At 38.4% G+C, this 24922-nt stretch overlaps 1 protein-coding gene across 8 annotated transcripts in view; it reads right to left on the reverse strand.

The window, feature by feature from the left end:
* LOC129425869 (sickle tail protein) overlaps positions 1-24922 on the reverse strand; it is a 159317-nt gene that overhangs the window by 111187 nt on the left and 23208 nt on the right. For 3 of the 8 annotated variants that reach the window (XM_055181910.2, XM_055181911.2, XM_055181908.2), the window contains exon 1: positions 6499-7177. The exons of 1 other annotated variant lie outside the window; for it this stretch is intronic. In XM_055181910.2, coding sequence (XP_055037885.2) covers positions 6499-6781 — 283 coding nt within the window. In that variant the 5' untranslated portion in view covers positions 6782-7177. Of the gene's footprint in view, positions 1-6498; positions 7182-24922 lie in introns of those variants that run through there. 4 more of the 8 variants (XM_073864265.1, XM_073864264.1, XM_055181909.2 and 1 more) reach the window with 3 other exon arrangements.

Consider the following 24922-nt stretch of genomic DNA (forward strand, 5'->3'; position numbering starts at 1 on the left):
TACATATGTAAAGTTTTAGCTCAAAATATCATGTAGATAATTTATTATAGCATGTTTAAAATTGCCACTTTGTAGATGTCAGCAAAAATTTACCATTTTGGGTGTGTCCTTTAAAACGCAAATGAGTTGATATCTTCACCAAATGGCAGTGTCGTGGTTGGATAGTGCGGTTGAAGGGGCGGTATTATCCCCTTCTGACATCACAAGGGGAGCCACATTTCAATTATCTATTTTTCACATGCTTGCAGAGAAACTAAGTTACTGGGTTGATCTATTTCACATTTTCGATGTTGATCGAAGCACTGGGGACCCAATTATAGCACTTAAACATGGAAAAAAACAGATTTTCATGATATGTCCCCTTTAACCAACAGACACATAACAGATAAGAAAAGGAAAAACTTGGAGCCAAAAGGAAGAATGATCAGGGAAATGACCACTAAGCCACAAATCTGACAAGAACTGGTTAACTTTAGGTTTCTAGTAAACCTCAAGCTTATTAAAATTCAATGTGCGTACTTTATCTCTTTTAAAACTTTGGTATTACAAGTCCTCTTGTTTCTACTTAGCCAGCATCTCTTTCCCAGGTACTTGTCTACCCATTAGATGCTGCGTCTCACACACACACACTCACACTCACACACACACACACACACACACACACACACACACACACACACACACACACACACACACATATAGTGCCAACATTTCAGGATATCCCTTCATCTATTTATCTGCAGTCTTTACTTTAAACAAAGAGTTTCTTTAGGAGAGGGTGTTCATTATGTGTGTGTGTGTGTGTGTGTGTGCGTGTGCGTGTGTGTGCACGAAACCCTCTTGGCTGACCCTAATAAGTAAGCACACACATTTTGTCTAAACAGACTTCAAACAGAAATGCTACTTTTCATATGCACTGGGAAAACTAGCACAAAAACTGTACAGAAATAATAGAAAGAGAGAGAGACAGAAAGAGAGAGAGAGCGCAATGGCAACCTTTAAATGGATTGAGTGAAAATATAAAAGAAAAGGGGAGGACAGCAGAAATGACAACAGAACAAAGAGAAGCCGACATGCGCTGGCAGAATGTGAAAAACATAGCCACTGAACTAGTTTAGGACTAAACTTGTAATTTTCTGTCAGGGTTTTGTGTTTGGCCCTTCAACCTGTCAGAGCTCATAGCTTCATACGGGTTTATGTTCACTGTTGAAACCACAGCAGAGAACACCAAATCTTCAATTAAACAACAGGATATTTCAAGAGGAGTGACCTGGGACTTCTTTGATAATAATGTTTTATTTTTGTACCATTGTTTATAAAAGACAAGCATGTTAAAACCTTTATAAACAACAAAGTTCTTCCATTATTACATAATTTTTGCGAGTAAGAATGGTTAAAAATATATATCAATACTTTGTCATGTTGTGTTACTTTAAATAGCTGGGAACCAGAATCCCATCCAGGAATACTCACAATGGAAAGAAGGAAAATCTGTAGAGTATTTCTGCTACTGCAGATCCAGAGAAAACAAACATATAAAGATTTCAAAAAAACGTCTCTACTATCCAACTTATTTTCATGTGTGACATATTTTCTGTCTTTGTACAAAATGTCCATTCTAATAGCCAGCCGGCAGAAAACAGTGTAGTGGGATCACCCATAAAACATAATTGAAACAGTTATGGTAAATATTTATGTATATAACATATAACAATTCGAAATAATCCATCATTCATGTAAGCCGCAATCCATGCTAGCCAATTGCAAATTTCATAACAGAAATATGTCACAGAAAACCAACATAAAAGTTTGCAAGGCACGTAATACATGATCAACAACAACCTACGTCTTGTTGTTGATCATGTATTACGTGCCTTGCAAACTTTAATGTTGGTTTTCTGTGACATATTTCTGTTGTGAAATTTGCAATTGGCTAGCATTGATAGTGACAGTACAGCATGACCCTGATCCCTTTAGTGTATATCTGCACAACATACAAAGTGGCATGCTCTGAATCAAATTCAACTCAAATCATAAAGACTAGTTTTCACGTGTGATGTAAGGCCTCAAGGCGTGTAATTTAGCTCTAAGTAACATAAACATCAACAATGAAACCAGGTGCTGTTGAACGGAGGTTTTCTCTCTCCTGCTGTCTCTGACTCATATCAGTATCAAAGTTACCATAACAGTTGTGACAAAATAACATTTCCAACATGTTAAACTGAATGACAACCTATAGCACAAACCAAACATATATTACATTGCACATAACATTTTATATGCACACCAGACAAGCTTGTCTAAGGTCGGTGGGAAGGGTCTCTTCTTTCCTGTCTATCTGCTTCTTCCACATTTTATTTAAAGCGATAGTTCCTAAAAATGAAAATAATGTCATTAATGTCTCACCCTCATGTCGTTCCAAACCCACAAGACCTCCGTTCATCTTTGAAAACACAGTTTAAGATGTTTTAGATTTAGTTCGTGAGCTTTCTGACCCTCCATTGAAAATATATTTACGGTATACTATCCATGTCCAGAAAGGTAATAAAACATCATCAAAGTAGTCCATGTGACATCAATGGCTCAGTTAGAATTTGCTGAAGCATCGAAAATACATTTTGGTCCAAAAATAAAAAAAATTCCGACTTTATTCAGCATTGTCTTCTCTAAAACATCTGTTGCGAATATGCATGCACAGTGACGCTGCTGACATATGATGCTGCTGACGTGTTATCCTCAGACATGGTTGCGAAGATTTTTTTTTTAAACTTACAGCGTGCGTCTCCCTCAGACTGTAAACGAAGCATGGGCGCAAAAAAAGCTGGGGCACACCAGAAAACACGTCAGCAGCGTCACTGCAGACGCAGAAGAGAAGATAGTGCTAAATAAAGTCGTAATATTTTATATTTTTGTACCAAAATGTATTTTCGATGCTTCAACATATTCTAACTGACCCACTGATGTCACATGGACTTCTTTGATGATGTTTTTATGACCTTTCTGGACATGGACAATATACCGTACATAGATTTTCAATGGAGGGTCATAAAGCTCTCGGATTAATTTTAAACTGTGTTTCCAAAGATAAACGGAGGTCTTACGAGTTTGGAACGACATGAGGGTGAGTCATTAATGAGATTATTTTCATTTTTGGGTGAACTATCCCTTTAATGTAGGTGTTTTAGATTACGACATTGCCGTACTGTAAGCCCTCTTCACAGCCAATGTGATGACTAAGAAGCACGTGAGCTCAGCAGAAAGGATTCTGGAAAATCCTAAAAAAATTATTCTGAGTGCTACTCCGTCCTCTGTCATTAGTTCTGCTTACTTGCTTTTAGAGGTAAAAATATCAGAATGATAAACCTCCTCCCCTTTTCGATCCTTCCTGCCAAACGGCAAACAATTACCAGATTCCATTTGCCACTGAGTTAAAGCACTCGGGCACTTTTCATTAGCTGGGCTGGCCGGTGACCCGCAGATCAACTTCGGCCCGCATGAATCTGTCTGAAGGCATAATAGACTGCTGGTCTGAGATTAATGTAATGGCTACCAAGCACAAAACACCTTTTTTAAGAAACTAATTTGGTTACAATAAATCTGGGACAAGCAAATATTGTCCTTGCCCTTCTATGTCTGCTTTGTTTCAGTCAAATAGTCGGATGTAAAAAGCATAATAAGTTACCTTAGAAAGTAATGATTTAATAGGAAGGTAAAATAGGACCTGAAAGCACCATAAAGGTTTACATAAAGTCTTACATTTCTGGCAAAAATTAACCACTGAAAGCCCTCATTCATGTCTGCTCCTGTACAGCTCAGTGGTACACACACAAACACATTTGAACCAGGAAACACACATGCAAAAAATGTGTACCTTGTAATGCACCATAAGTGGCTTTTGATGAAAGTAAACATCTATGTGTATTGAAACTTGGTGCATTAAGATGTGCCAAGATATATTTTTTCAAGATGCTTCTTATCTCTGAAAGACCTGATGACAGGGCTTAGTGAGTGAATGGATTTTAGGTCAACTTTTGCTTTAAGTAAGTAAACCCTGTCAGTACAACTCAATGGATCTTTAAGGACCTCTTGGCACTCTTGAAGTGTCTAGAGTTTTGGCACTGGATTAAACATGTCTCACTTTTTAATCTCTTATAATCAGTGACGATCAAGAGTCAATGAACAGCGGCCATTAATCTAAACCCACTCAAATTCCCCAGCCAGTTTCACACCTTTACCAAATAACCATGGGATTATTGCTTTTTATCATTATTACACAATATGACTAAATATCACAATGTTTTAAGATGTTCATTAAATCAACTCTGATTCAGATGGACCACAACTATAGATTTAATTTTTAAGACTTTAAGATGTAATCAGTTCACAATGCTTTTCATTATGATCGAGATTATTACACTTAAAAAAAATGCTGGGTTAGTTTCAGCATTGGGTCAAAAAGAGACCAACCCAACTGTTGGGTTAAATTAACTCAGAAAATGAGATAATCACATCAACCGAATGCCCTCGGCACATATTATACATTATCAAATATATCATATCAAATCCGCCTAATCCCAGCCTCCGGCCATTCAGAAATACTGGTTTGTTGGCAGAATACAGGGTCTGAATAAAAAATGCTCATTAACAACAAAACATGTCAGACGCACTTAGATAGTTTTGCGTTGCAGAACTTCAATTATGACCCAACAGGTTAGGTTCGTCCATTTTTGACCCAACACTGGGATGAAAATAACCCAGCATTTTTTGAAGAGCATAGGTTGCATGAAAACAAAGCTACAATGCATCCCTGTCTAACTGCATTATAGCAGTATACTACATCAGCTATCCCATGATCCAGCAGTGAAATGTCATGCTTCCCATATCAGCAGATCTACACGTCAAAAACAACTATCATTATAACAACTCACAGTCTAAGCATGGCAAAACTAAACAACGGTAGCTTTAAAACAGCTAAAGATAAACTTAGTTTTGATGAGGTTAACTGGAACTCTCTCTCTCCCCTTTTCTCCCTTTAGCTCTCTCGCCCTCCCACTCCTCTTTCCCATAACCCCAGTCTGCGCGAACCATGAGTAAGCAAGACCACCCATCCATGAAATTTACAGACTGGGATACAGTTCTTTGTCCTGCTACACTAAACTTTCAAAGAGGACTAACGGTGGTTTAAACAAAGGACTGAACCGCTTTACCTGCAGATAAACAAAGAAACCCTTGAAGATAGATGAGTGTTGATAAACAGTCTCCTTTATCGCTTTATCTGTCTGGCATTAAAAGGGGGAAGATAAAAACCAGAATGTATTTGTTTTGCTTCCAGATGTTTCTGTGAGGTCATGTTTCGTTAAGGGAATATTAATATCAGATACCAGGTTATTACGTTAGCGGTTATGCTTTGATCCGCATGGTTCTTTAAAGTGGAGCAGAAATAAGGTGGTTGTTGTATTTATTTTAGTGTAATTCAACATTACAAACAGACAGGTATAAGGTTACCCGCAAGACAGTTTATTTTAAACTGTGAATCTGGTTTCCAAGACTAAATATTAAATTGTGGATAGTTTAAAATGTTATAAACAGGTTTATACTTTATCTATGCTGTTACATCTATAACAATTTTTTTAAGAAATGTATGTCATCGTAACATCTGGATTCAAGACTCTTTTATTGCCATAATAGATGGAAAATATGAAAGAAGACAACTTTTCCAACCTTCCCGACCGACAGTATAAACTCGCTCACAAAAAACGATCAAACAAGAGTAACATGCTAATAACTGTGATGCAAAAGCTTGATTGTGTGAAACAAAAGGAGAGACATTTACCTCAAATGCCCGGGTATCCCATTCCTGTCTCACTGACTGGAATGACATGATGTTTGATTATATCACCACATGTTGACAGGAGTCGTAGGAGTTAAACTTATGTGACCGAATTGGAGTCCTACATCACCACTTTACAGCGACTTTCAGTTGACACAGAGCCCTTCAACCACCAAGATTATAAAGCACCAGGGCACAATGTGATAAAGTGCTGCCTAATCTCACACACAAACACATGCACACACACATAAACTGACGTTAATCTGCACCCCACTGTGCTGGAATGGGGAAACAATGCGATTGTGAGCCCATGTGTTTTCGGAGGAATGCAGGACAAAAATCCATGAAGTCAATCTTGAATTGACATAATTTGCTTCAAAAACACCTCGAGTGTATTAATCTGCTAAATAGCAGCGTCTAAAACAACCAGCACCAAACACAGTGCAAATGAATAGTTATAACCTTATATAAAAAATAAAAATCTACCTCTCTATCTAAGTCTCGCTTGTTTCAGTTTGTATGTCTCAAGTAGAAACACCCAAGACAAAGTTTATATCGCTCTTTACATGATTTTACAAGATCCAGTATATACAGTACTCTATATCAAAAGCGAAATATAAGAAGTACAGTATGTGTCCATACGTCCACCTCTCCATTATCATACTCACTCTGCACTGTGACTTGTTGCTGGGTTACGGTAGCTGTGGACCCTTTTTGTGGACCTATTCTGCTCTTGGGCTGGTCCACCTCATCCTCTTCCTTGATATTAGTGCCTTGCAGGGTGTGTGAATGTGTCGCCCCATTTAGCGGAGGCCTCATGATCCCCTCGCTTCCTGTCTGCATCACCCTTACAGTTCTGGGTCGTCCACCAGGCGCATCATGTCGAGGTGAGGGGAGCTTGGAGCCTGAACTTGCAGAGGAAGGGCGAGCAAGACGTGAAGGTTTAGACATAGCTGCTCTGTGAGAAAGAACTCTCGTACGCGAACAAAGATGAAGATCTGTTGTCCCACAAACTCTGAAGTTACTTCACCACAAATTTACTGCATGGTGCTTCGATACTGTAATCCAACAATTCCAACAATGTGTGTCTGGTTTTCTTAAGATGACTTCTTTTGTAATATAATCCAAATTGTATCCCACAGTTGAATTCTTCAGGTATCCAAATCTTCCAAGTGTTCGTCAGAGAGAGGTCTGCGCATCTGACTGTTCACCGGTCTCACTCGCTCATTTCTTTACTCATCGAGCGAGTCCAGACGAGTACAGGTAGAAGAAACAGACGAGGGCAGGAATAAGGGGGAAGGGGTTAATCATCACCTTTGCTAACCGTGCCTCCTCTGGAGAGCGTGTGTGTGTTGACTGACAGAAAGACAAACGGAGATAAGCAGACTGTTGCCATGTATCAGCGCATTCCTACACACGGTCTGTCTGAATCACTGTCTCTCTTTCTCTCTCCCTCCCAAACTCCCCTTTTCTTTACCTTTGTTCACTCTCTCTCCCCCGTGGTGCTGTACAGCTGCTTGGAAAGGTGGAAAAGTCGCAACAACAAGAGATAAAAAATTTCCAGAGAAGAGAAAGCAAGAGAAGGAGTAGATTCCTCTTCACTGTTGCTATCACAGCTGTGAGTCTCTATCTCTCACACGCTTTACTCTGAAGCTCTTCTAGTCTACAATTTAACATGCTGAAAGACCATCACTGTGCTGTGTATGGCTGAAAATACACACGCACACATGCCTGCTGGAGTATTTCTGGAGAATTACAAAGCGGCAAAAAAGAAAGCAGGATTAGGCCGACATAGCTTGTATTTCAGCTCTGTAGTGTCTATGTGTGTGTGTTTGTATCAAAGCATGGCATGCTTTCCTGTAAAGTAAAAAGAAGTAAAAAACAAACAAACAAACACAAAAATAGTAAAAATAGAGTCTACTTATGATATAAAATATGAAAAGCTCATATGCAAAACCCTCTAATGGTGAGGTCGCGAATAAAGCGTTAAGCCCAAGTGATTTACATGTTAAGTCAATGCAAAGACGCAATAGACATCCTGCAGCGCGAATTATGCGATTTGCGCGAATGGCGCAGGCCGAATTGAGCGTTTTGGGCATTTGACACGTGTAAAGCTTCATTCACATTAGCAGTGGAGAGCGAAAGCAGTGGAGTTCACGTCATCCGTCTCTCGTCAGCTACTGGAGTGGACGTTTCTTATTTGTTTATGACAACCAGATTTAGAAACGCCTCCTAACGAAGTCTTTGAAAGAGACGAGCGACACACAGCGACAAAGTTACTTGTAATGTGAATGTGGCTTAACACGTGATTCGCGTGAATGCGCGAGTTGAAAACTTTGCCGGATATTCGTGCCGGTTCAACCAAGCAGGAGCTTGGCTTTTGCGATGTAGCGAGCTGAAGCAGAAATGCGAAACAACATTGGAGGACAAAATCATCTGCTGTATGGACACCTGGAGTTGTACGACACATCTTCGTACTTTTATAGAAACAGGAATAAAAAGTATCTTGCTTGTAAGAAAGTGATTGAGGAGGTTGGACAATCTGGTAAGCTAGCTAAAGCCGGCAAATTGAGCGAATTTCAAATGCAAATGATGCAAATTTTACTTGTGAATGTAGCGAGTAAACTCAAAATGTTCAAGCGTCCAACTACGCGCTAATAGCAAAATTTATTTGCTTCATTTGTGTCTGGTGTGAACGCACAGTAAGTGCACTTGACATGTTTTCTTGTAAATGAACATTTTTTATCAGACTCTTATGTTTAGGTTTAGTCATTTCACTTTAATGGCAAAAAAAGGTTATTAGTCAGTAATTGAGATAGATAGATATATAGATAGATATATAGATATAGTGCGTGCATGTGTGTGTGTTTCTTCTTATTGTCAAAACATATTTTTTAAGCTTATAAAATAATTTAAAATAGTATCGGTAAGAATCTGGCGATATGAAACATTTCACAATACATGGGTTGCGATATGATGTAATTCAATACATTGCAATACTGTAAGCAATGCGATATGACATTTTTTATTTTGGGAATATAATAGGATATAAAATACAAAAACTGTCATTAAGAGCACACCACCATATGCAAAGCTTAGCAAGTACTTCCTGTCACTTTTAAAGTTTAGAGATAAGAAAACTTCTATCTAGAGGTCGGGAACTCAAAACGAAATGCCATGAATCTTGTATGATAAAAAAAATCGATATATCAATATTGGCAAACGAAATATCCCCATACGCACATGTAATTTTCTTAGACCCCTGGAACGTACATTAAATATTTGGAGCATTGGTCAAAAAAAGCAATGGATAAAGGGTTTGAATGAATACTAACCCAAAAGCTGATTTCACATCACAAAAAAGCCCGGATCACATCTGGATATTCACCTTTGGATTTTTACTGTATATACGAGTGTAAAATCGCATCCCCAAAAAGCTATGTGTACAAACACACAAATTTATACAGGAGACTAAACGTATCACATTTTATTTCAGGATTAAACTCCCACAGCTCTTTTTGACCCAGCTTAAAACCATACATACAGGGAAATGATCATATTGCAATGTATTTGTGTGGTGGGTGTATTGGTGGAGTGATGAATGACCTATTTATGGACAGACAAAAATGCATTGAAACAACAAGGAATCAAAGTAGCTTAGCTTTTTTAAAAAGGGACAATCAATCAAATCTCTCCAATAATGGCTGAAAATGAATCGTATCTTAACTTAATCTTTAGGTCTAGTTACATTCCCACGTTGGGGATTTATAGTCCAATGTATGTCAATTACCAAAAGACACTGCTAAATATAAACACAATTGATTCCCAAGTGTGGCAAGCGTTCAGACACATAAAAACTTTACAGCTTAGGCAGATTTGCTTTCCGGACAAAGGCAGAAGTGTAGTATACGAGGGCTCATTTTGACCTACATTTCATCTCATCTAAAACCCAATGACCTTTGACCATGTCGTACACAAAACAGATGGCTCCAGTTTCCAAAAGTTCAGTCCTGCACAATGCAGAAGTTGTTGTGTGTTATGCATTCGCATGCATCTGTGCACCTCATTCGTCGAGTGTGCGTGTGTATTTGAATCTGAACAGCCCACTAATAATACGCTGGTGGTTTTGACTCCTGACTCCACCCTGTATGGACTTCAGCGATGTAGCTCAATGTAATCTATATTTAACCATCTGAATAATAAATATATATAGCATGAGACTGCTTCAACATTCTTTATTAAACGTACACTGCCAACCTTATTAACCTTCTGCTTATTTATTACCAGCATAAAATAGAAGCTGTGTTTAAAATGACAGCTGGACGGATGGTCTGAACTGGTCATTAACTAGTCCAAGCTTGTCATTAACTATTAGAGAATCTTAAACAAGCAACTGACCAAATTCCATCTGATAATACCAGTTTAAGGTGGTCAGTGGTCAAGCTGGTTTTAAAAAAATCGGTTTGTCGGTCAACCAGCTAATAACTGTGGTGGACCAGAGTTTGTCCAAACACCTTCAAAACGCACCTTCCAGCAAACCAAGATTTAGTATGGAGGTAGTACAGTAGGTAATATGATGGGTTTTACTTTGAGGAATGTCAATTTGTTAACAGAGGAAGTTATTTGACCTCTCTATGACTTTAGTAGAGTTAGTTACTGAATAATCTAATGTAAACAGAGTTTGTGTTTCAGGTAAAACATCTTAAAGAATTTCCCAGAAACACACAGATGCATCATTATACAATATATCTTTAATGTCTCACACTTGATTAAAGTATGGTGAATCATTACCGTCGAGACATGAAAAAGGCATGTATGTGTCTGTGTGCATGTGTCTGTGATTGTGTGTGCGCATGTGTGTGTAAGTGTGTCTCCAGGCACCAGTTTCTTTAAATGCATTCAGATTTCCATGAGCCAGAAGTGATTTCTTTACAACAAACACAGACGCACAACGTACCTCAAGTGTTTCATGTTGATCAAGTGTATCACACTAATCTTGAAAAGTGAGGAGGGCTTTCAGGGTCAATAGTGCACATTACAGAAGTTAAAGTGATTCTGCTTGTAACAGTTTCGCCTTGAACGTTTCTAAAAAATTCATTTTCACGGTTGCTAAATCTGTGTAACTGCTCACTCACAGTTGAATTATGGGGCTCTTTTATAGTTTAATCTCCCGGTGTGGTTTAAGTGATGGATTGATGTCCGTCTCAGATTCACCTTAGACAATACACACTTCCCCAAATCAGTGCCTCATTGGCACACAACATTAAACATCTACTAGGGTTCTTCCTGACTCTTTTATTAACATTGTTGAGTTCCTGTGACAGGAGATCAGCTCAACCAAGGCAAAAGTGACCCTCTCAACACTTATCAAGAGTAAAATGCCTCGGGCAGGTCCGGACATCTACGGCGGCAGCAGAAAAAGACTCGCACATTCATTATGAACTCTTCTACAGTAACTGGCCTGAGGGAATGAACATCTGAGATTCAAGTACCTTCAAATAGTCAAATGCCTCGTAAAGGTTTTAAAAAACAGACAATTATGGCGCTTTTTTGAACAGTACCCCACCGTTTGGTTTGGGTCAGCTTACTTTTGTGAGCTTTTCCACTGGGTGTGGTACGTAGTACCCGATACTTTTTTAGTACCACCTCAGTCGGGGTTCCAAGCGACCCGAGCTGATACCAAAACGTGACGCGAAAACACTGTAGATCAATGATTGGTCTGAGAGAATTTTCACTACCAGTGTCATCGCTGTAATGTAAAAGATTAGCTTTACCTTCATGCTAGCTTGCGCTGTCTCAAGCAAACATGTTGTCATCTGTGCTCTGCTATAAGTTCCCAAACTCCCTTTTAGCGATGAAAAACATCCACAGGTTGAGATTCAGAAACATCATACCAATTTTTTCCAGACCTGGAGTTTGTGGCAGCACATTCGTGACGCACACGTCAGCATATATGCTTAAATGCAACTTAAGTGAGGCTCAGCAGAGCGCATCGACCGACTTCACTGGTTTTTGTACAGAAATGCACCGTTACAGTGATTTGAAAAAGTGTTGGCCCCCTTACGGATTTTTTTATGTTTTTGCATGTTTGTCACTTTAATGTTTCAGATCATGAAACAAATAATAATCAAAGATAACACAACATGCTGTTTTTAAATGAAGGCTTTTATTATGAAGGGAAAACAAACCACGTGTGATACAGTGCTTGCCCCCCCCCATTAAAACATAACTTAACTGTGGTTTATCACACCTGAGTTCAGTTTTCTTTAGCCACACCCAGGCCTGATTACTGCCCGCCTCACATGTTCGTAATGAAGAAATCACTTAAATAGGACCTGCCTGACAAAGTGAAGTAGACCAAAAGATCCTCAAAAGCTACACATCATGTTGAGATTCAAATAAATTCTGGAACAAATGAAAAAATAAGGTAATTAAGTCTGGAAAAGGTTATAAAGCCATTTCTAAAGCTTTTGGACTCTAGCGAACCACGGTGAGAGCCATTATCCACAAATGGCGAAAACATGGAACAGTGGTGAACCTTCCCAGGAGTGGTCAGCCGACTAAAATTACCCCAAGAGTGCAGCGACGACTCATCCAAAAGGTCACAAAAGACCCCACAACAACATCCATTTGCCTAGCTTGCCTCAGATATGGTCGGTGTTCATGACTCCACCATAAGAAAGAGACTGGGCAAAAATGGCCTGCATGGCAGAATTTCAAGACGAAAACCGCTGCTGAGCAAAAGGAACATAAAGGCTTGTCTCAGTTTTGCCAGAAAACATCTTGATGTTCCCCAAGAGTTTTGGGAAAATCGTCTGCGGACTGACGAGACAAAAGTTGAACTTTTTGGAATGTGTGTGTCTGATTACATTTGGCGTAAAAATAACAGCATTTTAAAAAAAGAACATCATACCAACAGTTAAATATGGTGTTGGTAATGTGATGGTCTGGGGCTGTTTTGCTGCTTCAGGACCTGGAAGACTTGTGATAAATGGACCCATGAATTCGTCTGTCTACCCAAAAATCCTGAGGGAGAATGTCCGACCATCTGTTTGTGACCTCAAGCTAAGGCGAACTTGGGTTCTGCAGCAGGACAATAATCCAAAACACACCAGTAAGTCCACCCCTGAATGGCTGAAGAAAAACAAATTGAAGACTTTGGAGTGACCTATAGTCATAGTCCTGATCTCAATTCTGTGGTATGACCTTAAAAGGGCGGTTCATACTCGAAAACCCTTCAATGTGGCTGAATTACAATAATTCTACTAAGATGAGTGGGCCAAAATACCTCCATAGAGCTGTAACAGACTCATTGCAAGTTATCGCAAATGCTTGATTGCAGTTGTTGCTGCTCATGGTGGCCCAAGCAGTTATTAGGTTTAGTGGGCAAACACTTTTCCACACAGGGCCGTGTGGGTTTGGATTTTGTTTCCCCTTCATAATAAAAACTGCATGTTGTGTTTACTTGTGTTATCTTTGATTCATATTTAAATTGGTTTCATGATCTGAAACATTAAAGTGTGACAAACATGCAAAACTCTTTAGGCCAACACTTTTTCACACCACTGTATAAATTCTTCAGTAATGAGCAGGGGATCGCATATCAAACCACTACAAAGATTTATAGGGCTTGATATTCCAGATCCATTGGATGAAGTGAAAAATACCCAAAGGTCAAATAAAACTTTCAACACCTTAATCAATGCTAAAACAACCATAAACAATGTAAGACCAATCATAAAAACAACTGTTGAACTGTGATGATGGGTTTAGGATGATGTCATCGCTGCTGGTACATACATACAAAGCATGTGCAGTTTATAGAAACTGTCTACAATTTTTATACAGTATATGTAAGCAATAAGGTACGAGAGGCTGTGCTGTATCGTGAATAAGTAACGGCTGAAGGGCGTTGTTAGGCACGACGCGAAGCGGAGTGCCAGCAACCCCTTCAGCCGTTACTTATTCACGATACAGCACTTGCCTCGAGTACCTTATTGCTTTTATAAAGCGGTTACCACACAATATTAAAGTAAAAAAAAATTAGTGCAACTTTCATGAAGTTAAATCAATAAAAGCATTCCTTCCGCTAGAAAAAATAGTCCCTGACTGCGAACAACAACATGAAAGTTCAAATAAAAACAACAAACTGTTCTCAGACTTTGTCTCATTATATGTTTATGTGTTGCTAAGGGCGCAGTGATATTAAATAGAACCGTTGGGTGAAGCGGTCATAGCAGTGTTTTATCGTGAATAAAGCACACCTATTGACCAATCAGAATCAAGGATTGGAACTAGCCGTTTTATAACTTTACATATAACATAAACTAATCATAAATAATCAAAGTAATAATAATAATAATGTTTCAATAAATGATTGAAACAAAACCCAATCAAATTAATTTAAACATTTATGAGCAGTTTCACAGACATCGCTTAAGCATAGTCCCACAATAAAACATATGTATGAGTCTTAAACAGCTTGTACATATCTTAAAATGTATTAGTTTCATTGTTTTGTCTCAAGATGCACACTTGTTATGCATGTTTGTAGAAACTACCTAAATATACTAAAATAACTAAGACCTAGTCCTGGATTAATATAAACCTTGTCTGGGAAACCATCCCATAGACGTATCACACTGGAAAGTGTACTGTATGACATTGATTTACTGAAATTTCGGACCCCTGTGTCTTTGGGGCCCTCATGTGGCCTGGCCATTGAACTCCAACTACATACACTGGTTGTTTGGCTCATTAGGCAATCAATGAATTTATGATTTTCATGTTTATTTATTATTAAATCATTCTGGGGACATTAAGAACTTAATTAGTGCATTAGTAATCATTAGTCGATAAATTAAAGGTTTAATACATGAACGTAACTCAATATTTTCCCTTCTTCCTCACTAAATCCAAAAGTCCACATTTCTTGCAATTCTCACAGTAATATTAAAAAAGCAAATCAATACCTCCCCCAAATCAAGCAGCCCATTCTCATTGTTCTCTAATAAACCTCTGCATTGTTTGTTAACTCTTAGCATTATTAAGACCAATGCGGGTTATATTGGCAAAGCCAGAGCGGTAATGGTGTGGGTTTTCTGAAGAGGATGTAAATAAGAGACAGTGACAGCAGTCTTATGGGTTTATTGATTTTAACTCAGCGCCCTGTGCCAGGCTAATACAAGTCTGAGAGACGAGCACAGAACCGTTACAGAGCTGCCAAACACAACCGGAAAAGAAAACCAGAGAAGTTTTCAAGATCTAAGTCTAAATCTAAGGCAAGACTGTTCAGTGGATTGTGCCGCTTTGACATTCGAATCAAAATCAATGATCCTAAAAGCAAATCTAATACCAGATGCATGACTGTGTCTCAGAAATTGTCGCACCTCGTTTACGCTCAACGTTATACGATTGGCGTAACATTCAGATTTAGGAGAAGCTTCATAATGGTTAACGTGAATAAGAAATCAAAAATCTATGTTTACAATGTATATTTATGTGTTCAGTGGTGCATCGTAATACTAAATGCAGTGCTATGGTGCTTACAGTCACTAGTGAATGGCTTAATACTGTGCACATTTGTGTGGTGCCGTCTGCCAATCAGCATCATGTATCGTTTTGCTGCAAAGTAAGTGGTACACATGGCATTCATGAGTAAGGTGAGGACAATAAGATCAATAGGAGCTGTTCCTGTAGCTTAATTGTTAGGACATTGCATTTGCAACACAAATGTCATAGGTTTGATCTCAGGGAACAAACATATTGATAAAAAAAATCATCTGTCAAATGCAGAAATGTAAATGAAACTGGAGACTGCTGTCTCCAGCAGGTATTACAGATGTAACAGGTTTATAACATATGTATGTCACTTATAACAACAAATATCAACTTTTGTTGATGGTTTCTTGTCTGCTATAATATTTATATCATGACATGGGCATCCAAAGCAAAACAAATGTGGGTGGGTCCAAAACGTTAATGTCAAGGTTGGAGCTAAAAAGTGGAAGAGCATCTATTTCATTGCTAAAAAACAATTACTTTGTTGTTATTTTGTGTATTTGGTATAAAACAATGTGTTCCTTCATCAGCCAATGACTTCATGGAAAATATTGATAGACAAAACATGTAGCCAATTAGATAACAAATTCAACGATCTTTGTGTGACTTTGTGTGTGTGTGTGTGTGTGTGTGTCTGCAAGAACTGAGAAACAGATGACGTCAAAGTACCACGAGAGCGAGTCGAAATTAAACTACTCCGTAAGATATCTTGAAGAGCTCTTGCGGTACTCTGACGTCATCCGACTGCAGCGCCACATAAAGTCAATGACGCGACTGACGTACGACACGGCTGACTGTTATCTGTTCCGCCCCATGTTCTTTTATTTTTCTTTTGTTTTGTGCACCCGAGCTACGTTTACAGTCTGGGGAGATGCACACTATAAAAAACAAAACTTAGCAAACATGTCTGAGGGACAGCCGCGTCAGTCACGTGACTTCACGCGGTTCACAACAGAGCCGGAAGAGAAGACAATGCTGAATAAAGTTGGAATTCTTGCTATTTTTGGACCAAACTGTATTTTCGATGCTTCAACACATTCTAGCTGACCCACTGATGTCACATGGACTATTTTGTTGATGTTTTTATTACCTTTCTGGACATGGAAACCGTACATAGATTTTCAATGGAGGAGACAGAAAGCTCTCGGACTAAATCTAACATTAAAACATCTTAAACTGTGTTCTGAAGATGAACAGAGGTCTTCCGAGTTTAGAACGACAAAAGGGTAAGTCATTAATGACATTATTTTCATTTTTGGGCGAACTATCCTTATTTAGTAGTCAAAAAAAAAAACACAAGTCACTTATACAGTATGTAAATACACACACAGACAATGACGGCCCCTGCTGCACGCTAGAATCTCTGGAAAAACAAGCTGATTTCAACCGCAAAATGTATGCTTTTAAATGTACAAAACTGCTATCTCAAACATGGAGTGGCTTCTTCGTGATCTCAACTAACAGATTCTGAAAAATTTTTTGAAAAAACTTACACCAAAGGACATGTAAACTAATGAATTGGACAATAGGTGCCCTTTAATTTATTAGGGCATTCCTTAAGTGGATGGATTTGACTCACGCCGCTCTGACAAGTGAACATACATATTGTATTCTCTAAATCTGAGAAAAAGTGAGTGGGTCCAACATTATTGATCTTAAAAAGTGGGCAGGTCTTCTCCCATCCACATATAATGGTGCCGACGCCCATGTATCACGATGAGTAATCTCCTCAGTATTTCTCTTAGATCTGGTCATGCATGGAAGCACTGGTTTATTCTGGTTCATTCTCTAAGTCTTTGTCTTTCCTATTCCCAGAATGAACACAAGCTATTCACTTTGGGACCTTTCATCATGCAGCTCTGTTATGTTAATATGCAATTATTCCACCATCAAAACCATCAGAATGAATTTTTAAAGTTCACTGCTGTAAGTGTGAGATCAGGTATAAACACCAGGGTCACGGGTTATCCTGAGACTAAACTAGCATAACTGTCAGCACAAGTAGGGGAGAGCAGGGGTTAAAGTACCATTTTTCAGAAAAACTTAATTTTAAAAGATAATGTTATAGACAGCGAAATATTTTTGCTGTGGTGGTCAATAACTCACAAGTTTCGTTTGTTTAGTGTGTTGTGATTCGATAGCAGCTTAGCTTGCTGTTAGCTTAGCTGGCGACTGACGTATTCCTGTGGGCGGAGTTTAGTCAAACAAACTGTTCTAGTGACGTCATTAAAGCAGGAAGTAGAGGGCTGAAGTCCAAACTGGCCGTTCGCTGTAGGCTTTAAAAGGCGAATTCTGTTAAAGAAAATATATCGCCTGGCAGTGAACTTTGAGCTTTAGCATTGTAAAAGTATTATTTATGCAACATTACACACTAACTAGGGTTTAAAAAATGGGATCAGAAAGAACATGACCTTGAAAATGTAAAACGACTTCAGTATAATTTCACTTTAAACATAAGTAGTGAATTGTTACTTTCGACCCCACCTGCAGGGACGAAAGTAACACAACAAAACAAGATTGATTTTTGTGTTACACATTTTTTTATCAAATATACATGACTATGACCTTGTTAATATGTAACTGCAACCATATTTTGTAATTTATCTTTGTAAAAAAAATGAAATTACATTTTAATTTTAAATTTCAGGTTTATCAAATGTTTTTAAAGCAACCAACAGTACAAACTTAAATTGTTGAGAATAAAACATGTTTTCAACAGTTTGAACACTATGAAAATTAAATTAAATCAAATTAGAATAATAAAAATGCATTAGCAGCGGGACAAAAGTAACAAGTGTTACTTTCGACCCCACAGGATCTCCTCACATTTAAGCCCGATTTACTTTAATTTTGAAAAACTCTGAGAAGGCAAACTTTAGAATGGGTTAGGCATTAACTAATAATAATTGATCAGTACTTTAACACATGAAACCAGAAACCCAAAGCGTTATAAGAAAAAAATGGCCGCTTTAAGAATTTACTTATCATGGTTGAAAACACCTTTCTGGATCTACATGCGGAAAACGGAGAGTAAACAACGCAATATTTGTCAAGGGTTTGTGTGCTAAAGATGCTGTCATAGTTTGGGATGCAAAGGTTATCAGGGCTCTGAGAAAATCGCTTTGTTACTTTCGTCCCGTGTTACTTTCGCCCTGGTTCTCCCCTACAAAAAGTCTGGGGTCAAACAAGAACAAGATCCCAGAGGATTTTGTTGTTTTGTTTGTGTTTGCGGGATAAGGTGATTGAGAATGCTGAATCTAATACGTGCTTTTAACCACGCTGTTAACTTTGATGGGAATTAAGGCTGCAAAGTTAATCTTGACAATTAAAGTCGAGACAATAATTAGAACGTGATCTGCATCTGATATCTGAAGGATGATATTTAAAATTGCTTTGAAACCATAAAACCTGTTTACACCAAATTCAACATGACAATGACACTTTTTTTTTAATAATAGCCTATAAGCTTAAGGTACACAAACCAAAATACTATTTTATTTTGTTTTATAGTCCCTTCTGCATACTCAAATATAATATTTTTTTTAAATGCTGTCATGCTTTTTCGAATGTCAGATTTTTATCTCATGTAACTTATATGTGTTATCTTAGAATATTGATGTGTGACTGAATGATGAAAAGAGTTTGGTATTTCCATGCTGTGATCTTGCAGCCCTCCTTTGCCTTGAATGAGTGCATGGTAATTAAAACTTTCTCTGCTTGCTTATATGCGCAGACACAAAGGCGCAAGCCCTGACAACCTCTCCTGCTGTGTTTCTTAATGGAAGTACAATAAACTTTCTGAGGCCATCAGAAGTTAAGCAAATACAGACAGGTACAGGGATGGTGTCAATACCTCTTCTCACTAAGCAAAATCAAAGGGGTGGTTCAATGGAATTTTTAAGCATTCTGACTTATTAACACAGTTATAGAGTTGTTTTCTCATGCTAAACGTAGGCAAACTGTCAAAAAAGCAGTTGGGCGTTTTACAGAGTATTTCTGTGCCGAATGCACTTCGCCAGTAGCCTGACGTTGTCATACTCAATTCTAGTCAGAATTTGAGTCTGATACCGCTCCATTGAGCTAAAATTATGAGGCATGTCTTAACCGAAAAATGCCTCTCCACTCAATTGGATAGACCTATGACCAATCAGAGCAACGGAGTGTGTGACGTATGTTGAAATGTCGTCTTTTGCAGCCTGACCGAACTGCTAGTAATTTCGCTACAATGATACTAACATCATTGTGATTATACTAAGTTAGCAAACGTACATCAACACCTACTATGTTTACAACATTTCATTTATATCACAACATTAAGTATTTACTAAGTCATACAGTAAGACTATCTCTTACTATTTGTACGTTAGGTGAACTTCATCCACGATGATAGCTACCCATTACGTTGGCTTGAAAAATATCGGAGCCTAGCATGTCCCTCCACTTATTCAGCAACCACGATTCCGGGCTTCCGAAAAGAAGCTGGCAACGACCGCTAATTATATCCATCTCGTCGTGCACGCCGAGTTGCATCGCCGTGATACCCATTTCAGTTGCTTCTTTAACTTTGTCCTCCATAAGTGCGACCAACTTTTGCCGAATCCCGTAGGAATGACGGCGAAAACATAAACAAATGCCTTGATTGCATTTCTCTGTTCCTCTTTTTAAATCAATGCTCTGTCGATATCTTTTAGAACAGACTCAATGTCAGAATCCACACATCTGAATTCTCCAGCGGCAGCCATTTCATTGTAAACAGATTGAACACACGCGCTCTTCGTCCATCATCGTATAAAGCCCGCCCTCACAATTTGATTCGTCGGCCAGTTTTGGGACTCGCATAGTAGCTCCTCAACGGAAAAACGCCAGACCGATCTTCCCGTTTTTCGAAATGTGGTGGGCGGGGCTAAGATCGTCTGGCACCCAGGCTACTTCGCCAGGGTTCGTACAAGTTTCGGAAAGTTTTTTCAATTACGGGTCTAGTTGACGTTTAATACGTATCACTTATTTTTATGGGCACTTCCCCCGAAAAACCCCGCCCACCCGTCAATCAGCGGGAGACGCTAGAACGTATAAACATCAGTTCACGCGACAGCTTTGTATAATTTCAAAACTCAACAATGGCATGAATGAAGACGTGAGTTTTTGGATGTAAGGAAAAGAAAGCCAGCCTTATGGAAACAATGGATATACTTTATTATCCAGGGTAGCAGCGGAGTTTTGCGTGTGTGTTTAATGCGCTGGATTTCATTAAAATGTCCCAACCGGGTCATGAGTTGCATGCGGTAAGTAAGACTTCTGTCTTATGTTTGAAATACGCATATTATATAAATGACACATGTAGTGAATCATAAGTTAAACAGTGTTGTATAGTGTTGCATTACTCGTACTCGCTCCTCCCGCAGTAGTAACTCCACCTTCTTCATTTTTTCGTACATTATCAGAAAGAATCGGTAAAGCTAATCTTTCTTTCATAAATCTGATAAAACTAAAGACTCTTCTGCGATATAAATGAAGTCATACTAATCTATAGGTACTCCAGATTAACACCAGAAATGCAGAAACAGCGTGTGTTATGTGAGCTTTAAAGAGCAACTATCATCCAATTGCCGGTTTTACATTTCCTTTGGTGTGTAAGTGTGTATTAGTACATATTAACGATATGCAAAAGGTACAAATCCTCCAAAGTAATTAAATAACAGTATATAATTACTTAGTAACTATTGGAAATAAAACACTGACTATGTGTGCAGAGTTGGATAAAGCAAGATAATCCCGCAGAATTGGAGTGATGTGTGTATTGATATGCAGTGTTGACCGTAGCACTAAACTTGAACACAAATAGGAAAGATTCCTGCAAAGCCCTGTAAGATTTAACACATGCCAGGGCTCCAGACTAACTTTTACACTAGGAGCACAGTGGCCCCCAACTGAAAATTTTAGGGGCGCAACCAGAAAATGTAGGGGCACACATTGTAAATCAACATGCTAACCAAATATTCACATTTCTACTAATTTCCACTGTATTACTGATAAATACTTTAATGATAAATGCAGAAAGTAGTGTGCTGTTTCAAATTCAGTGTCACATCACAAAAAAAGTGATCAAATTTACTGGTCGCACATGTGCGCCTGGATGTAAAATTCAGTGGCACACACTCAAATTTTGGTGGCAAAATGCCACCATTTGGTGGCAGTCTGGAGCCCTGCATTCAGAAATTCATATTAAACCAATGCCATTACCAGCTGTGGACCTTTAACAATACACATTTTGCAGGATCAAACCATTAAGTTGCTAGTTCTAAATTATCTTTTCCTGACATTTCCACGATCCTTTGCTTTAGCATAATTCACAATGAAAAACAAAAAAGATGATGATCCACATTCTGGTGCTAATGGAAAACCAAATTAATGAAGGATTGCTGAAGCATTCTGCAGTCTTTACTCTCAGTCAGCCCGACTCTCGAAATAGCTTCATTAGTCACTGGTAATTAGGCATCCATATTGAATGTCTTACAATACTGAGGGAATAAAGCAGCTAGATTCTCATTATACAACAACCAGTCAGGCACCAGCGACAAGCCTCCGTCCAATCTGTAAGGGTCCGATATCATTATGCATGAGTATGCAAATGAAGGATTTGTGATAAACGAAGGGATCCGATAGATGGCCAGAACCACAAACAGGTGGATACAATTGTCATCATTATGAGCAGATGCTTATGTGACATACATATCAGTATGTACATTATGCCCCATGGGATGGAAAGTGTGACCTTTGGCAATGCTTTACCAGCTGAGCAAAAGGTGCACAACGTCTTATGCATTTTTAGTTATTATGAAGGAAATCACACATGTTTCGCATTGGTCCCCTCCTTTAGTTTGGGGTTCAAAGGTCACAGAGCCCAGCCCACTGCTCTCTTAGCTTGGCTGGATGGCATGTCACATATGCGTGCACACATGTGTTTCTGCCTTCTCTCTGACAAAAACACACCCAATCTGACCTCAGTGGCACGCGTGTCAGCCGCACCCTCCTGAAGACCTTATTGTGACATATTCACACACACACTAAGAAAATTCCTTACAAAAAGATACAAAGAAAGATTATACTGAGAAATCTCAGGGCATAAGAGAGAAGAAATATAGATGAGACGGTACAGACGAAGAAAAGCAGGCGAAAGACACTGTTGGCCTCTTTTCCCAACTGAACCATTGAATTAACCATCACTTCATTAAATCCTCATTTCTATATCAAAAAGACCCCTACCATGCCATCACATGATCCTACCCACAATCCTCAGGACAATGAAATGGCCAAATCTGAGCAAAGAGTTACGGTTATAAAAATCTTGGACTTGGCATACATTAAAATATCTCTTGAAGTCATTAAAAAGTCTGGAGAGAAACTTTACACAAACTGAGAGATTTAAATGAAGGTGCTTGCCATCGTTTTATAAAACTTCAGTGAACTGAGGATGACTACAAGCATGCCTCGAGACCCACATCCGTAACCGAGATAATGTCTTTAATCACAGACAGCATATGCTTATATTAAGGTTTATTCACAGAGAGAGAGAGAGAGAGAAAGAGAGAGAGAGAGAGAGAGAGAGAGAGAGCAACTGTTAGGAGACTTAATAGAAGAGACAGATACAGCAAGAGACAGTCAATCAGAGTGATGGATGAAGAATAAACATACTAATGCTGACTTATAAAGAAGGTGAATGGGACATGCTGAGTGAAGAAGACACAAAAGTACTAGGGGACGAAAGCACTGTGAAACGGGAGCAAGAGAGTAAAAAAGACATATAGCAGTGTAATGACTTCACACAGTTGGACAGGGCATTTTAAGGTCATGCCTTCCTGTTAAGATTGGACCCCATAAGAGGACCCAGAAGAACTCGACACTAAACACCATCTGTTTCTCCTGAACACAGCTGTGTGTCCATGTGATATTCAACAGCTTTTCTTTATGTCTCAATAGCTCAAAATTAAAAGTACACAACGTTCCAACCTGTGGGGAACAACTTGAAATAAAAGACACATTTATATGGTAAGGGTGGGTGCTGTTTTTATCCTCCACAATAAATCTAAATAATGAGCATTATAGAATTACTCCGCTTTCTTTAAAAAATCCCAATAATTTACTCACCCCATGTCTTTTAAAATGTTGATGTCTTTTTTTGTTCAATCGAGAAGAAACATAAAAGGATTTTTCTCATTTTAATAGACTTTATTGGACCCCAACAGTTTACAGTTTCAATGCAGTTTAAAATTGCTGTTTCAACGCAGCTTCAAAATGCTTTAAACTAGGGATCGACCGATATGGATTTTTTTAGTGCCGATGCCGATACCGATTTTTGTTTCATCAGCCTTAGCCGATGACCGATACAGGCCGTCTATTTTCTGGAGCCGATATAGGGCTGTCACGATTATGACATTTGCCTGACGGTTAATTGCCTAATAAATTGTGCCGATTATGACGATTAATTGTCAGTTTTATTGCTTTGACATTTAATTCTCATACTTTTTTTGTTTGTTCATGAAATCATTTTCACACATTGTTGTGATGATTTAAATTGAAATATTTTGCAAGGTTTACCTGGCAGTTAATATTAATACACATATCACATATTTAAAAGTAATTATTTAATGAATATATCTTAAAAACTAAAACATTCTTCATAAGAAATAAACACAAAGTGTCTGAAAAATAACTAAAAATAAAAATTCAATAAAAATAAACTGACCATACCAGAACAAGCCTGAAATAGTAGCTAATCCTACTAAGGTCATATTAGTAATGGACCACATGTTTCTGCTTATCAAAGTTTTGCAGCATTTCATTTAATGCAGTTTTTTCAAAGTATTAAATGGCTTTGCAATGTACCACGTTACACTGTCAGTTAAAGGCGGAGTCCACGATGTTTGAAAAACGCGTTGGAAAAGGAGACGGGCCGACTACCAAAACACACTTATAGCCAATCAAATCAAATCAAATGCCGGGTTGCGTATGTGTGGGGCGGGTCTATCAACAGAAGGTCCAGATTCTATTGGGGTAGGGGCGTGTTTGTTTAGGTGATTTCAAATATCAACATTGGCTTTCAAACATCATGGACTCCGCCTTTAAGGAACGCCATCCGATACGGTCTCGTTTATACAGGCGCTGCAGCTCCCCCTTGTGTTTTTTAGAGAGATATGCAATCATTGCGGTGATCTGAAATCATTGCGATGAGGTCAAATAATCACGGTGAGACGATTATTTAATCATTGTGACAGCCCTAAGCCGATACTGCTTTTGCTCACTCAATTTACATCATAAAAATGACACAATGATGATGCCATAAAAATGACACAATGATGATGCCAAATGTTACAAGTCTCAATTTAAAAAAGTAACATTTATTGAACTTTAAAAAAAAACTATATTTAACAAATAGTAAAAACAGGTGAGGGTGTTATGGAACCATGAACTGCGCTCTCCACAATGACGAGGAACTATCAGCAAAGGATATTGATTTCTAGCACTTTACTACTA

The sequence above is a fragment of the Misgurnus anguillicaudatus genome, chromosome 25, assembly GCF_027580225.2.
Source record: "Misgurnus anguillicaudatus chromosome 25, ASM2758022v2, whole genome shotgun sequence".
Classification (NCBI taxonomy): domain Eukaryota; kingdom Metazoa; phylum Chordata; class Actinopteri; order Cypriniformes; family Cobitidae; genus Misgurnus; species Misgurnus anguillicaudatus.